We start from the raw sequence: 17987 nt of genomic DNA, 5'->3' as shown, positions 1-17987 counted from the left end.
ACAGCTCTGCCATTGTCACCAGACATATTTGCCTTACTCCAATCCATAGATGTTGTCTTTGCCAGTCCAAACAGAACCCACTGGGCTATGGAATCAGGAGACTAAACAAAGATATAGAGTACCTGAGAGGTGTATACAAAAGGAAGAAAATTTAGGTTGAGAGCAGCTCTAAAAGAGGTGTAACCCATAAGACATTTGGAGAGGTAAGGAAAGGGGACTTAAAAAGTCCTGGTGTAGGGTATGAATTGAGTCTCTTTTAATCTTCTACATGAAGCACATTGGAAAACCTGAAAGAACTTTCATCATGTTGACATTCTGAGTGCACCTTCATATGTGGAAGTAGTTGCCAAGCTAGGATCCACAGGCATCAAGTTCTCTTTGAGTTAAATCTAACTGAAAAAAGTAAGTCTCTTCAACTTGTCAGCTAAGCCAGAATTACTGGGAATCAATGTTGGAAATCTCTTGAAAACCCACCCCTACCAAGAGTCATGGGCACAATCCGTTGCATTTCCTGCAAGGTCTAACATGTTTAGAGAAGTGCTTCTAAATCCTGGTCCGAGGACTACCTACATCAGAATTATCAGAGATGATTTTCAAAATTCTCATTTCTGTATCCCATACCAGCTCCAACGAATCAAAATCTCAGTGTGTAAACTAGAAATTGGCATGTTCAATAAGCTCCTCCAGTGATTTACGTGCATGATCTGAAGAGTCTGCCACCCTTCCCGGGGTGAGGAATGAAAGTTCTGGAGTAGGATCCTTCTGCAAACCACATAGATGCTACAAAATAAGATACTTTTTTCTTCTGTTTTATTGTGAGCATTATCATTTTCCAGAGTGTTATGGAATTTACTGGACTTCAGGAAATAGGTGTCAGCCTGGATCAGCTGAGGACAGCCTTACAACAGAAGTGTCTGTTCCCAACTGGAGCTTTGTCATCCACTCTTACCTCTTGAGAACTGTTTGCAGCTAAGCCTCTGAAGGTCTTGAGAAATCCAGACTTCTCTAGCCATAGCAAAATGTTTGCAAAGTTATGCCATCTGCTCTGTATTTCTTATATTTTGCCTTATTCCATCTGTCTAAAAATTATTCTTTTCTTATCTAACTAATTTGATCTCTCAATATTCACCTCAAAATCCTTTCTTATAAGACATTCTCAACAACCAGCTTTATTTAGATGTCTTTATACTTCCATAACTTGCTGTGTGCGTGTATATATTTATATATATGTACATAAATATATGTGTACACACATACACACAAATCATTGCTCATCAAATTTTGTATTATTTTTGTTGGTTTATGTGTCTCTCTCCCTGAATAAATTATTTGCTCTTTAAATACTTTGCATGAAAGAAGTATTTAAAATAAGTGATTACTGAATTGAGCTGACATTTTACTCCTTGATTTCAACCCTTTATTCTAGTTTGAGCTCATCTGGAGTTTAATTTCCTTTGAATTGTTTTTTTTTTTTTTTTTTTGCAGTTTTTGGCGGGGCTGGGTTTGAACCCACCACCTCAGGCATATGGGGCCGGCGCCCTACTCCTTTGAGCCACAGACGCAGCCCATTTGCTTTGAATTGTGATTCTTTGCTCCCTAGTCTTCTAATCGTGGTGGTCATCTGCTGCCATATATGTTGATTCTATATGCGTGTTGAGTTCTTTATCTATGTTATTTCTTAAAATATTCTTAACAATCTAATAAGAGAGGCAGTTTCTGTAGGAGAAAAACTAGACTTAGACATATTAAGGATAAAGAAAATGACCCAACTAGTGGAGGCCAAGAGCTGGGCTGTGACCCAAATCTATCCGACTGCAAAGCATGTTCTCCAATATCACCTTGATGAACATTTTTTTCATGTCTTCTGGCTCCGTTATGTATCTTCATCTTAGTTGTTGCTAAAGATTGTTTATATTAGCAACCTACTATTGTTAAGGATTAATTGTATGTTAAGAGTAAACTTCCTAGAAAGAATACATCCCAAGGATGACTAGTTTTCAGGCATATTTTGTCATCTAATCTAGTATCTCCCAAACTAAATTTATCATCAGAATTATTTGAGGTACTTTTTAAAAATATATATTTCTTGTACCCAAGCACATAGATTTTGATTCTGTACTTCTGTCTCCATACAGAAGAATACTGTAGGACTCAGGAAACCATAGTCACCAAAACTTCTCAGGAGATCCTAGACAGGTTGGCAGCATGGTGGATTCAGTCACAGAGACTGTTGCCAGGGCCGGAGAAAGACCAACAAATGCATTCAAGACTCCTTGACCCTACTTCAATAAGGGGAGTTTTATTTTACTTTTATTCAGGTGTTATTCCAGCTTTGGGGGGCCTGAAGTGATTGCAATTTAGGAGGGAGCCTTTTTAAGGAAAAAAAAACACAAAAATATCTAACTTCTGACAATTTCATTAAAACATCTAACAGATGAACGCACTCATGAGGCCCCTCCTAGGCCCTAGGGAGGGACTTACATAAACCTTTTATGGTAATTTCCCCATCTCTATTATATGTTGAAGTTCTACATAAAATTTTTCTCTAGGGTGAAAAAAAAGTTTCACTGATTAAAAAAAGAAAGATTTAAAAAATACCAGCCTTGGTGAAATTTCCTATCTTGCTCATGGCAATAATCATCAGGGTACAGATACGTACTGTCACTAGAATTCCTTTTCCTTGCAACCACAGAAATGCTTTCAACCAAATACGGGATCAGTTTTGCAAGTCTTATCCTTGGTATATCCATAAAATTCCTGAGTATATCTGTATTCATCGATGGTCTGTTTAAAGAACTATCTAAATTTTTCTAGGAAATATACTTACACTTGTGGACCTATTACCTTCCTCTTCTCCTGCTAACATAGATGGCTCAATTTTTTTTTTTTTTGATATTGTATCTTTGAAGTATTATTTTCTTTTCTTTGCTCCACCACCAACATCATTACCCTGGACAACATTCATATCTCTTCAAAATAACTGGATGATGATCTCAGAAGTTATTTGCCTACAGTCTCCATTAGCCAGATTAGACATAACTGATAGTATTATTTTCCGTATGCAGGAGAGCCAGGAAAGACAGATATGTGCAATTTCTTCAACACATGCCATCAATTACTAAAAAAAATGTAAATAATGTGGTTGCAGACTCTATAAGTCAAATCTCAATTTGAGTAGTAGCTCCTCTTAAAGGTAATACATTCATAAATTCAGTAATGAGGAAAAATGAGACTGGAGCTCTTCCTGACAACCCTGGGTGAAAACGTTCTCCCAGCTATGAATAGCACTGTAGCCTGGGTACTGTGACCCTGTCTCATTCACAGACTCCTTGCACTTACCCCATATATCTTAGCCTTAGTAGCACAGAGGAAATCTTGGTCTGCTTGAAGAAGTAAGACAGTTTTAATAAATCACCGTCTTACAATAATAAACACAGGAAATCTCTGGAAAATTGAACATCCAGTTTTTATTTTCTTTTTTCCCCTACCCTATACCCTGTCTTGGCTGCCAAAGCTAAAATGGACTGACACCATATTCAAAAAACTTCTTAAGTCCAAAAATCTTGAAAATAATTTGCTCTGGTGTATAATTTCCTGCGAGTCCTTTTTCAACATTACCTTTGTGTACTAAGGACCCTCTTCACTGCCCTCTACGGGATGGAATGTCCATTATTCTAAAGAGTGACCAAAGCACGGAGCCTATATCCCATACTCAATCCTTTATTGTAGATGCAGGTAAGACATTTTAATCGTAATGTGTCCAAATATTCTTTTTCAAATTATAAACTATACCCAACCTACCCAAGTGGATTTGTGAGTTATAAACTGGGAAACAAATGTTCCAGACAGAGAAACACAAGTCGACTCATTCAATAGCATTTCCCAGTTTCCTAAGATAAACAGAACAAATATGCATTCGTTATTCTTTGTTCAGAATGCTGTGCTTTTCAGGTCTTCCCAAGTCAAAACAATCATGTTCCCAACATCATTCAGGAGTAAGGGCAAGAAGTCTCAATGCTCCCAGTATAATTTTCTTCCCACTAAGCTGTGCTGCCTCTCACACATATATCATGCTTTATGTTTGATAATAACACTGTCAACATTGTTATTTCCTGTGCATGAAAGAAAAGTGATTTTTAGAATATGCTACCTAGTTGTCACCATTGTATACTGACTATAAATGGAGTTTCTCTCTATACTTACCCTTCCTTCTGAGAGCCAACTCTACTCAGAGTGGATAGCTTCACTGACAAGTAGGAGAAGACAGGCTGGGGTTGTTTGACTAACTCACTGGTAACTAGACACTGGCAATAAAAAAAAGAGCTGTGCCTTACAGAATTTATTTACCATGACAAGGAAGACCATCAGAGCAAGCTGGTGACTTAGCCATCGTGTGGATCTGGAGCTCTGTGTTTGATAAATAGTACACAAAGCAGAACTTTTCAAGGTTGACCACAGTGTTCAATGACCAACTGCTTGATACACTCTGGTTACTAGGTACTACTGTATAAAGCATGTACAAATATTTATTTGATTTTGAAACCCTTTTGTATGAGTTTTAATTTTGTTATTTATTCTGTTCCAATTATCTATTTCAATTTTACAATTTCCCTATTAGTTACATATTATGATTATCATTAACAACTACTTGTTATTCAACTTTTGAGTCCATTGAAGAACTCAGTACAATTTTAATAGTGGTACAACAAGAGCAACGAATGGTTGAATGAATAAATGGAAATTAGCCAAGGAAGAAAGAAATAAAAATACTTTGCAAATTATAAATGAGTAATTTATAGTAATTTATAACATGGGTCAGGTCCCACATTCTCTATCTTTCTCTAAGAAAGTATTAATACAGTTAAATTAAACAACAGACAGGAAAGGTCACTAAAAGTTCAGGAAACATACAACCTGAAAGACCTTGGGGGAAAATTACTACATTTGGGCTACTAAGAAACATATTTATGGGTGGCGTCTGTGGCTCAAAGGAGTAGGGTGCCAGCCTCAAATGCTGGAGGTGGCGGGTTCAAACCCAACCCTGGCCAAAAATAAATAAATAAAAAGAAACATATTTATTACTGTATACTATTACACATAAGCGTAATTCAATAAAAGATCCCTCTACCTTGACTAATAGCAGTGTTCAATATATCAATGGACCACACATTATAGCAGCAAAAGGTCTGGAGCAAGTCCTGTAAGTGCTGTAAAGGTATTAGAATGAATTTGCTCTAGCATGTTGATATTTCAAGGAGCACATTTGCCTATGACATACGTAAAATAAATAGCATTCTTCAAAAGAACAGCCTATATATTGATAGTAAATATATCCCAAATCCAAAGATGTTACAAAACTATTATTCTACAAAGTTGTGATCCTAGTCAGCCTCTAATTCTGTAAACTGAATATGCAAGATACACATACGCAGATACAAATTTTAAATGCACAATAAAATGAAATGTTTTATGAAACGTTTTCTATTGACAGGTGTGTGGTTTTGGTGATATGTGACTCTTAGCATTCAGATGTTTCTAATCCCAATTCTCAGTATTTACTATACATAACTTCTAGAGAACTTTCCAGCATTTTAGTCAGGTAATTTTCGACCAAAGCATGTGTACCTAAAAATTAGAAACGTTATTTTATTTTTATTTTTCATAATTATTTAAAAAACATGATTCTTTATAAACAGCAGCCAAACATATGTCTTTTAAAATAATTATGTCACTATTTTAAAAGAACTGGTATGATACATTTCTTTTTGGTGCTCAATGTACAAGGATAATGAATTCTTGAAAATAAGTGCTACTTGAACGTATTAAAAACTGGTGAGCTAACCAGGCCACATTTAATAGTGTCCTTCCTTCAATTTTAAAGTGCATTTGAAGAAATGATTCTCCAAGGGGGGTAATTATAACTGTGGCACACAGGAACTACTTTCTTGAAGCTAGACTAGTCCGTATGGCCTACTAGGCATCTCTCAATGTGAATTGTACTTACACAGTTTAATCAGAAGTTATACCAATGAAATGAGTTATGCGAAAATAATATTCACAATGTTTATCAACTAATTACACCAATACAAAAAGGACCATTAGAATGTCAGAAGCAAGTCTTTGTGGGCTACACAGGACCTCTAGTTGGCATTTAAACAATTATGCACCAGCCTTTCCAATGATGAGGCTTATAGGGAGTTCTGTAAGAGGAAATTTTTAACAGAGTTTTACTCACATACAAAAGTGGAATTTTAATGTGACCAAAATGGATTTGAAAGTTTTTTCTCTCTTTCACTGGAAAATATACTAAAATTTGATAAAAAAAAATAGTTTCAATAAAATTGAATAAAAGGTAGGGTTAAGTGTTTGATTTTAATATTTTTTGTTTACTTTTATGAGTCAAAGACAAATACGCCCCAATTTGTCAGTCAAAATGTAATTGATCAAATCAACTAATTATCATCCTATTGAAAAGCCTTGCACACTAAGCCTACTAAGAGGATAATAAGCCTAATGGGGAGAAAAAAGCCACAAATTTAATTACACCTGCTTAAGAAAATAAGAATATCTAACAAGTGGAATTACTTTTAATTGCAAGCTTTGTTTATTCTTTGGAAATCGTAGTGGAACTACATCTTAGCTAGAGAATAAGTTACTGTTGAACGCTGAATAATATCAATGTAAGCAACTCAATTTTTTCCCAATATATTACAGATTAACCTTAAACAAATTTCAGGAGGAAAAAAGTAATGTCCATTATCTCAACCAAAAAAAAAATTGTATATTTCCGCATTCTTTTCTGATAGAAACAAAGAGCGTTCTAAAAATTTGTCAGTCTGCTTTAGGCAGTTGTGTCCTAGATGTGTTAACAGTAACAATGATGTAATTGTACAGGGGGCGATTTTAAAATATTGCATTTCAAGTTAATCTCTGCCTAAAAACACAGAAATGATTAGCAGCCCCCCACACTCAAACAGAGAAATACAGGAATTGACATCATCACTCTGTGTAAAGATATAACAACTAATATCCACTGTGACACAGGCAACACTTGCATGAGACATAAATCAAACTTATTGCCACATTGTAGAGTGCCTAGTATGGTATTCAGAAGGTGTAAGTATTTTTATTTAAAAGGAGAAAACTTTACCAATTTAGAGCAACATTTTAATATAGCAACTTATGTGAGTGTTTTATGCTAACAAAAGAGGAACCCAAATCGAATTGCTACTTTTCATTTCTGGAGTACATTGATATTTGTTCTGAAAAGAGGTCTTCTTACTATTTATTCTTTCCAAAGCAAATAATAATTAGCTAAATAATTTGTCAGAGAGAACCGAATCACATACGTATGACACCTATGTCAAATAGATTACAATAGACTCTGAAGAAGTGTCAGTCCCAAATCGATACTTTGATGACCAGGTTATTCTTCAATTATTAATAATTAAGTTAATTGTTAGGTCTTTTATTTAAAAAAGCATAAGCATGATAGATTATAAAAAATGACTCCAAGGCTATTTCCCATCCCACCTGCTCTTCCAGAATGCCACACTCCAATCAAAACATGGGATCTGTCTCCTCGCTTGAAATCGTATGGGCTTTGTAACTGCGTCAACTTAGAGTTTATGGAAAAGGAATGAAATGAAATTGACAAGGGCTGGTTATAAAAGGCACACTGTTTTTGCCTGCCTCTTGGAACACTCATCTTTGGATCTCTGAGCCATCAGACTCTGAGCTTTAGATGTCTGAAAAGCTTCCATTCTTTGATAAAGTCCAAATTAGCCCATACAGAGAGACCACCTGGAGGGTTCTGCCAACAAAGAAAAAAAGAGAGGGATCCAGCTAGCCACTACCCTGCCCCAGCTGTTCTAGTCTGACCACCATGTGATGGCCGGTACCTAGGAAAGCGCTAGCTAGAGGTGCCCAATTGGAACATTCCTGAATTCCTAATTTGTGGAAACCAAAAGCAAAACTAAATGTTGTTACTGTTTTACTCCATTAAATTCAGGGATTATTTGTTATGTGGATAAACAGAATAACCAACTCAATTTTACTAGCTGTGAGGGACACATGGCAATTGCACACATGTGAATTCAGGCATTCGTGCACGTTGGCACAGACACTCAGACTATTTTCCACAAGATACACACATACACATATACACATGTATCTCCTCAAGACAGCCTCTTTTCTAGTCCCATCCACACACCCACCTTCCTAAATAAACAAACAAACAAACAAACAGAGCTTGGAATAGATGACAGGCTAGGACTCAGCAGCAGAAGCTCCGGTCATCTGTCTGCGTCTTGTCAACATAAAACTCAATTTTTAACTTCAAGCCAGGAAATGTGTCTTTATTGCCAATAACGAACTAATTGTATCACACACTAAAAAGAGAGGAGGTAAAAGTTTACATAGTCTTTCTTACCAATATGTTGTTTAGATCATATCTTTAAATTTAGAGTGACTTGTAAATAATTGTTAGTTTTTTATGTACATTTCTTTCTACTTCTATAAAGAAAATCTATCTCTAGACCCTGCTGAAAGACTTGTGACCCACCTATTCCAATAGTCAAAAATTTACTGACCAGGGAACACATATTTATAACTGAGCCTTTACACATGGCATACATAAATACACAAGGTTACGTTCACTTAATAATTCTTACTTTTAAGTAAGTGATGTTCACTTCAATCACTTGTGAATTAAGAGGTTAAAAATCAAATGATGAAAGATGCAGATAAAACTCTAGTTTACTATTTAAAAACTACTGAATTTATAATTGAAATAGCTTCAAACCGCCACATTCTGAAGTGGCAATAAACTTGATCCATTTTTATAAACATATGTTCTTTTCTGCTGCTGTTGTTCGTTCCATCCGAGTAAGGGGCTACCTGGACTCGTTTCAAATGTTCTTAGGTTACATGTCACTCTAAGAAAAGCTTTTTCCAGATACGTTGTACAGAACATGTATTTTTTAGTGGCAGGTATGTTATCATTTCCAGCCATTTAGATTGTAGGTGTGGGATCCTGTTTTATATGGCACCCTGCTACCGTGGAACGTTTCTTTTAGCTGGTTGAGTGAGAAAGCCCTTGCCAAACAAAACACTAGGAGGGAAACTGTAAAAAAGCTTTAAAATGCTAAAAAAAGAAATAAGTGAACAAGCAGCAATCTAAACACAAACTAGAAGACTATTCCCATGACCTATGTTTGAGGGAAAAAATAGAGGAAGATACACAGAATTAATAGAATACCAATTTAGAGCCACATAGATAATCTTTCGAAAGTGTAAAAATTATTTCAGTCAATGGGTATGTACGCTGTTGTACTAAAATCATTCTGTTACAAATGCCAGACATTATTTTACGTATTTTGAGTGAGACAAATCCAACCTTATAAAATTTATCCTAAAATGAGAGAGAATAATATAAAATTTCCAAAAAGAAATTAAATAATGCTCCTTCCAGATAAGTTCCCTGAAACCTAGGATGGATCTCAGTCCAGTATCTTTCTTGGATTCAGACACACTTCTCTTTTTACAAACACATGATTTATTTAAACCATTGGTTTGAAATGCATCTAACCAGATGAGCATGAAAGTAAAATATGTAAGGTATACTTTAGTATTTGAAGGGTAGGGCATCTTTAAGGATTGAGATTGATCTCAATCCAATATTTAAACTGCACACATTCTTTAATCTGTAGGAGAAAGGCTGAGCATCAAAGGGAAGGCAGTTAACTGCTGTGGAGCCCAGAATCAACTGTTCTGTTCGTCACTGCTAAGCACTGGGCAGGAGCCAGGCACTCTGGACTCTGGGAGTTCACACACAGGCACTACACACTTGCCTCACAGCTCCCAGCCCTGCTGTCCTGCTGGCATCACTGCTGGGATTTCCAAGGTTCAGGGAGGTTAAGTCACCTATGCAAGCCAAGGCAAAGTATGGACCAGGCCCCTGTTCTAGAAGCACTTCTCATCATAGCAGTCCTCAAAAACTATGTGAAGGAATTCAGTCACTTACTCAATAATACTTTGAGCCTGGGACAAGTTCACTTAATCCCAATAGGTTAAGTCCTGGATTCAACTCAGGAACAAACCCAGAATAAATCTTATCATTTCATAGCCCCATCACATGTATCTACTTAATGTGAAGACAGGAGGCATTTTCCAGTTACTCACAAAGGGACTGTCTTCCCTTTTCTTTTGTCCATTGTTTTATCTTAACTACCTGTGTCCCTGTTTTCTCTAAACTAGCTGCACAAGAAGTGTAGCCTTCTAGAAAACATGCCAATCTTATCTTTTCAAACGAAACCAAGTGTGTCCCAAATGCGTCTGAGGAATTATCTATCAATCACTTTCCACTACTGTATGAGACTAGAATGTGGCCCTGAGCACACTGAGGAAAAAAGGATACTTTGTAGGCACATTTATAAAACCATTGAGAAGTAGAAAAATCTTGAAACAGGCTAGTAATATTTAGTCCGAAATGTAACTTTGGTTGGTCGGTATTCATCAATTGATCTTGGTAAGACAAGTCCTCTCTCGTAACTTCCATTCTAAAGTTATACCAGGCTGTCCAATACTTCTCCAGCAGTAATCAAATAATATAAAATGAGCACAGAGTGAATCAAACACGGAGATAACTTCATGAAGACTTAAAGATCACTAAACAGTCTGACACTCCTATAAAATTAATGATGGCTAGTGAAATGATAAAAGCTTCTCAACTTTGAGAACTGTCATAAATAAATTTCCACTATTTAAGCCACCCAGTTGGTGGCATTCTGTTCTGGTCACTCTAGCTGACTAAGACAGTAATCGGATACAGAACATAGCTGTCTATGGCTCCAACTCCAAGACTGTAAAGGGAACAGCAGAGCTATTGACGGAATGAAAGACTGACAATCATGAGCTTGATTTTAGCCCCTGAGTTTGAGATTTGAGGAACAGGTGGAGCATTCAGCTGAAGATTATCAGGAAGGGCAGGACTAGAAATATAGATCTGTCATCACGTGAGTGATGATATTTGAAGGATAGCCAAAGAAGAGGGCAGGGCAGAGAAAAGCAATGAAAACAGATTCATGCAAACCCTAAAATTAATGGTCATAAGAATGTGCCAGAGATGACAGAAAAAGAGCAATTTGGGAAGTAACTGAAACAGATGAGTAAAGAACAATGAAAATCAATGGAATGAGATCAAGGGTAATCAGTAAAATTAAGTGCTGGGGAGAGACAGAGAGATTGAGGTCTGAAAACAGGCAAAGGATTAGGAAAGGAAAGTGTTTTAACAGTTCCTAATCATGTTTCCAAGATCAGAGTCAAGTCTCAAAAGTAAAGACTGCTGCCCATCTGCCTGAAACACTCTGGATAAACCTCTACGATTTTGTCATCTTTCAAGAGAAAATTCTAAATGACTCTCTTTGCTTTGTCTTTGACATCTTTGATGCCTTATTCCACTAGCAAATATAAGCACTAAAAGAGGCGAAGAGAATGTGTATCTCCACTTCTCACTCTTTAATATGGGATTCTATTTGGAAGGTATCAGACCACTTATTGTCATTTCCCTCCAAAGAGACAAAAAGGGGAATGCACTTGGAGATGTTCAGATTATTCAGAAAGTCAGCCGGAACATGGTAGAGGGATGGCGGGACATGAAACTACTATTTCAGAGCCCTATCTTTCATTCATTATATTGGACCATGTATTCACCTTGGTTTAGGATGGAGTTCCAGGTAATTTTTGAGGACTCCACTGACACAAAATATTTCATCAGAGGATTTTTTCTTAATCATATCTCGGTGTATGGGCACATATGTTGTAAAAATATGGAAAATTAGCAATTACATCATGTTAATATCATCATATACATAAAGGATTAACTAAGTAATTTTTGACAAAGTTGAACTAAGGATCTAATTTAGGATTGTGGATTAACATACCTGTGGTACCCATCTGGAAGACACAAAACTGGTCACCTCTATTACAGACAAGCCAGTTTGGGAAAGTTTATTGATGAATTCAATTTTTATATCTGTAGGAACTATAACCTATAAAAACAACAAAAAGGGTTAATTGTCTAAGTAAATCATAAAGGGACTTTTGAAGCATAACCAGAAAATCACTTCCTAAGAAAGCAAATATGATTTATAAATTCAAGTAGCCATTGAGAACAGATATAATATGAAATCCATTTAAGTCTTTAAAATCTTAAGAAATAGTAATATTTAAACTTAGCATTTAAAATAAATCCTGTGAAACTAACAGAAAATTACCTTTTCATTCTGCAATCCATCCCTAGGTCCAACTTCTACTATTTTAACATACTCAGGGAGTCCTGGTAACTGAGATGATTCCTGAAATGCAAAACATAAGGACAAGAAAAAGAGATAACTTTCATATTGCCACACTTTCTTATTTGAAAAGTTAAACAATGATACTTTGTGAAACTCTTACCCCAGAAAGTTGAAAAATAAGAAGTAAAAGCAATCACATAATCCAAATATCCTATGTATATCATTTTCAATGGCAAGTTATTTTTCTTGTAATGGAGTGATACGCATGTAGTTAATACAGATAAAATTATATTCAAAAGATATATTTCTAAAACGAAAACTTTGGCCCAAGACCTAAAGAGCAAGGATATTGGGTGATTCTGCATTTTATGATAAAGAGTTACCACCTTAAACACTGCCTGTATCTTTTCCAACTATGCCAACGTACTCTCTTGGTACCTCTGAGCTAAGTTAGGTGTGGATAGCCTATCCTCAGATTCTTTAAATGAATAATTGATGGAGGCAGCCAGGATGCAAAGAACCTCTACTTGAAAGTCTTCTGTTTTTGCCTTTCATCAGGAATGATGAATTAAAGTCAACCAATCACCTTATCTCACCCTGTCCTGTAACAATCACTGGCATACCCCAGTGAAGTGGGTGCTTTGGAAGCAAAATCCAGTTCATATCCATAGTACAGGAAAGTGATAAATAGCCATTTTAGGACTCAAAGCTGTTATTGGCTTTATCAGCATTCTGTGTTAACTCAGTGAAAGAACCCAGATGGTCCCTCTCACAATATTCGCAGAACCCTCTATACAGTTTCCATAAAATTGGGCCATTCCATAGGCAAATGCTTAACCTAGAAGGGGAAGAATTCTCATCTTCTGTGCAGGGTATAATGCATCAAGTTAACGTGGGAGGGTGAAGGGATGAGAGGGGAGCCCTGAAGTTCATCAGTCAGCTTTAGGCTGCGTTTTGGATGACAATTTTAAAATCATGCCTGATTTACAGAGTGGCTATAATTTCAATCAGGCCATAAAGGAAAACTATGGCATGGGAAGTTGGAATAAATTAGAAAAGCTCACTCCTCTTTCTTATGACCACCAGTCCTAAGTGGCTAGAAATGAAACAACAACAAAATCAAAACATGGCAATCTCAAGCTATGTGGTCTCATTATCACTCACTATTTCTTGAAACTGCATTTTTAACAAAAATTAGTTTGAAGCATAAATGCAAGAAGAGTACTTCTTTACTAAAAGGCGATGTATATTTAAAAATTACATCATGTTGATTATGGTGTTAACCACGTGCTGAGTACAGTTAAAGAGCTAGGAGCCTTCCATGTCATCTATGTGCTGTAGCCTGTTTTATTAACAAGAAATCTGAAGAAATCAGAGATCGTTAACAATTATGACCATTTTGATCAACGAAGAATATGTGCTACGTAATGGCATTTTTGATTCTTGAATTTAATGCTCATATTTCATTTTTCTAGACAATTTGAATTAACCCAGTGACAGAAGAAGTTCACTGTGACTGTATCAGGGAATTTCCCCTGTCACTGGATTAATTCAAATTGTCGAGGGACATGCATCATACATTGTGTTGGGTGCTGGGTCTAAGCCAAAATAGAATCGGTAAGAAATAGTTCTGTTAGATAGAGAAGGTAAGAGAAAAGGTAAAGTGTGCATGGGGGGAAATTTCTGAGAAGAAGCATGTTCCAGTGGGAGATAATGAGCTTAGTTTTGAATCACTTAATCCTATGTGCTTGCATAATATTTAGGCAGATCCGCCCACCAGCCATTGTTCGTGTACATCTAAGCTTCTCAGAAAGTCACAATAGAGCTGGTAAGGTCTGGGAGGAGACAAGATCACTGAGAGCGAGCTTGCACATCACACATACTGAACATCTATGAAAGGTGACCCATTGATAAATTAGAAACTGGAAGAGGACCGGGGGGGTGTAGTGGATAGCCTTGCAGAAGCTTCACTTGGAAACCTCTACACTTCATAATGGGCTATAGGCAGGCCTGACCTTTGCTTTCCCAGCAGTGATAACAGGTGACTTCTGTGTATATGACCAATCCAGCTGATGGTGACAGATAGAATCATTTATTATCTACCTTACAACTATTGCTTTTTACCCTAGGAAAATAACACCATCCTTAGTGGAAATGCCTAGACAGATTTGTATATGTTCCTTTTATGTCATTTCTTTAGAGGGAGATACTATCTATCCTTCCACGGTTTTTGCTAAACAAACATTCTGTAATAGATATTCCAAAGAAAGGCAATTATCGTCTTGCTAGTAAGTAATGCGGAAATGCAAGAGACCCAGGAAGACTGTTTCCAATACTATCATTACCTCCAATAGTATTCAATTATTTTCCTCAACCAAAACTCTTACAAATTATCCAAGATTCAATTTGTAATCTACCAAAAAAAAAAAAAAAAAAAAGTTTTCTGGTTTCCACTGATAGAATCAGGTAATTTCATTTCCACATTGCCATAATACTTTGTAGAAGCCTCTTTTCTTTTCTTTTTCTTTTTCTTTTTGAGACAGAGTCTGACTTTGTCACCCCCAATAGAGTGCTATGGCATCATAGCTCACAGCAACCTCAAACTCTTAGGCTCAAGCAATACTCTTGCTTCAGCCTCCCAAATAGCTGGGGCTACAGGCACCCACCACAATGCCTGACTATTTCTTTTTATAGACAGGATCTTGCTCTTGCTGAGTCTGGCCTTGAATTCCTGAGCTCAGGCAATCTACCATTCTCGGCCTCCCAGAGTACTAGGATTACAGGTGTAAGCTACACTGTGCCCAGCCCTGTAGAGGACTATTTAAAAATATATCATATCTTTGAGTTACTTCTTTGCCTGCATGATTCTCTTTATTCTCTTTTATTTATTATGAACCCTTGGAGTTATTAAAATGCAATCAGACTTGATCAATATTTGTTAAATGAATAAATCAGTGAATGATTTACTCTAAAAGAATAAAGTTGACCTTCCATTTAGCTACCACCTACTAGCTTAATGCTATTATGATTATTGGATATACAGAGCAAACCATTAAAATAAAAATTCCTGCCCAAAATTGGCTTACATTTTAGTGGTACAAGTATCTGGAAGCTACCATGGTATAAGGGAAGAAAGGGACACTTTTCTTACACACTGAACATACGAAAGTTAACAACTGATGTGAGGGCTTTTTAATAAAAAAAATATATAGTCTGCAGAAGTTAGCAACATATTCCTTCAACAAGCCTATGGTCTAAATTTATTTTTATAGCACTAAAAATCCTGTGTTACAGACATTGGTGTATCCTGTTTAAAGTACAGTATAATGTATAATATCAGTGAAAAACAAAAGATGTATTATCCAGAGTGAGTATTTCAAAAAGCTGTTTTATGGCTGAGAGTATGCCCACATTTGGTATCAGATTTCTAATGGTTCACTTTCATAGAGCAATAACAAAAGAAACACTATCTTGCATTTCTACGCTGCTTTACTTTTCCAAAGAACTTTTCTATCTGTTTCCTCTGTGAAGCTCCTCTGTAAGGTAGGCACAGCGGAGAGATTAAACAACTTCCGAAGCCGCCCAACAAGCTCCCTGGCTCCTGTTGCCGTTTTCTTTAGGATAAGATTAAATATATGTACATCACCAACTATTGAGTTTTGACTGAAAAAAATAATAAATCATCCTTTTGTGCAAAAGAGATATGCTTTACTCCCATTTTTCAATCATCCATGAAATTAAATGGCAGACATTTTATGGAGATTTTTCTAAAGCCTTCAGTGCATGTCTGTGTGTGTGTGTGTGCCTTTGTGTGTAATACAAACATTTCCTTGCCATAATAATGGTGACTTTTTCAGGCAAATGGAAAGCAGAAAAAACCAGGTGTTGCAATTTTATTTGCAGATACAATAGGCTTTAAACCAACAAAAGTAAGGAAGGATAAGAATGGTCACTCATATTTGTTAAGGGTAATACTCAATATGATGAAATTCAATTATTAATATTTATGCACCCAACCAGAGGAAGGGGTGATGGGTGGAGACAGGGTAATTGGTGGGACCACACTACGATGCATCTTACAGGGGTAGGTGTGAAATTTATTAAATGTAGAATATAAATGTCTCAACACAATAACTAAGAAAATGCCATGAAAGCTATGCTAATTACTTTGATGAAAATATTTCAAATTGTATATAAAACCAGCACATCATACCCCATGATTGCATTAATGTAAACAGCTATGATTTAATAAAAAAAAAATAATAGTGACTTTTGTAGATACAATCAACCCACCTGATAGTGATAGATATGATTACCTATTATTCACTCTACAAGCACTGCTTTTTTTCCCTAAAAAAATAACACCATCCATAGAAGTGTCTAGACAGATTTGTATATGGTAATTTTTGTGTAAAGTCATTATGAATATTAAAATATCCTATTTAATAGACAGTATTCCCAACATGAACAGTTATGACACTCAAATCCAAAGCTCCCCTGCACAGATGAGAAGTCAGAATTAGGAAAAGGGTGTGGCTCTCTTTTGAAAATTAAACTGGACTTGTCAAGGGGATATTAGAGATCAGCTTTTTAAAAAGAATCTCTTTGTGTTGTCTCATTTGAAATATGCTTTATTTTTTTCTTAGATATTAATTTCTCTCTCTCTGTCTTTTGCACTCTTTCTCTTCATTATTTTTGTGATGCAGGGTCTCACTTTGTCACCCATGCTGAAGTTAGTGGTGTGATCATAGTTCAGCGCAGCCTCCAACTCTTGAGCTCAGACAATCCTCCTATCTCAGCCTTCCAAACATAATTAGAAACATGTAAACCATTATCACTGATATAGCAGATAGCCACAGGAACCTTGGTTCTCTGGAGCAATGAAAAGGTATTTTTCTGCCAAGGTGTCTCTCTAGAAAGAAGGGTTAAATTAACAAAACTGATATTTGAAACCTTTGTTGGAAAAATCCATGAAAAGGATAGGGATTTTTTATCTTTTGTAAAAACCTAGATGAAATTGGAGACCACTCTTCCAAGGAAAATGTCACAAGAATGGAAAACAAACACCATAGGTACTCAGTACTAAACTGGAACTGGCAGGTTATCAAGTCCTGGGTATTTACCCAAATTTAAAAAGTCATTTTATCAAAGACACCTGAATGCAAATGTTTACTGCACAATTTACAAGTGCAAAGATGTGAAATCAACCCTCCAATTCATGAGTGAATGAGCAAAATGTGGTCTATGCATGCCATGGAATACTACTCAACCAGGAAAAATGATGAATTAATGTTTGTAGAGCAAATCGGATGGGGGGTGGGTACAGTAGCTCACTTCTATAACCCCAGTGCTTGAGAGGTAGAGGAAAGTGGAATAACTGAGTTCACAGGTTCGAGACCAGCCTGAGCCAGAGCAACACCTTGTCTCCAAAAAATAGCCAGGTGTTGCTGCAGGCACCTGCAGTCCCAGCTGAGATAAGAGAATTGCTTAAGCCCAAAAGATTGAGGTTGCTGTGAGCTGTGATGCCACAGCACTTTACCAAGAGTGAGAAAGTGAGACTCTGTCTCAAAAGAAAAAAAAAGAACAACAAACTGGGGGACTAGAGACCATTATCCTAAAGAATGGAAAAATAAATACCACATGTACTCACTATTAAATTGGAACTAACTGATGAACACACATGTGCAGAGA

General features: G+C 36.3%; 1 protein-coding gene across 3 annotated transcripts in view; it reads right to left on the bottom strand.

The window, feature by feature from the left end:
* Positions 1 to 17987, bottom strand: part of HMGCLL1 (3-hydroxymethyl-3-methylglutaryl-CoA lyase like 1) — a 145662-nt gene that overhangs the window by 88916 nt on the left and 38759 nt on the right. For 2 of the 3 annotated variants that reach the window (XM_053603413.1, XM_053603410.1), the window contains exons 2-3: positions 12276 to 12356; positions 11943 to 12050 (exon numbers count right to left, since the gene is read on the bottom strand). In XM_053603413.1, coding sequence (XP_053459388.1) covers positions 11943 to 12050; positions 12276 to 12356 — 189 coding nt within the window. The remainder of the gene's footprint in view (positions 1 to 11942; positions 12051 to 12275; positions 12357 to 17987) is intronic. The other variant, XM_053603411.1, reaches the window with a different exon arrangement.

Source organism: Nycticebus coucang, chromosome 9, assembly GCF_027406575.1.
Source record: "Nycticebus coucang isolate mNycCou1 chromosome 9, mNycCou1.pri, whole genome shotgun sequence".
NCBI classification, from domain to species: domain Eukaryota; kingdom Metazoa; phylum Chordata; class Mammalia; order Primates; family Lorisidae; genus Nycticebus; species Nycticebus coucang.
Note: the sequence above shows the minus strand (reverse complement) of the source record. Positions and strands in the feature narration are given on the sequence as shown.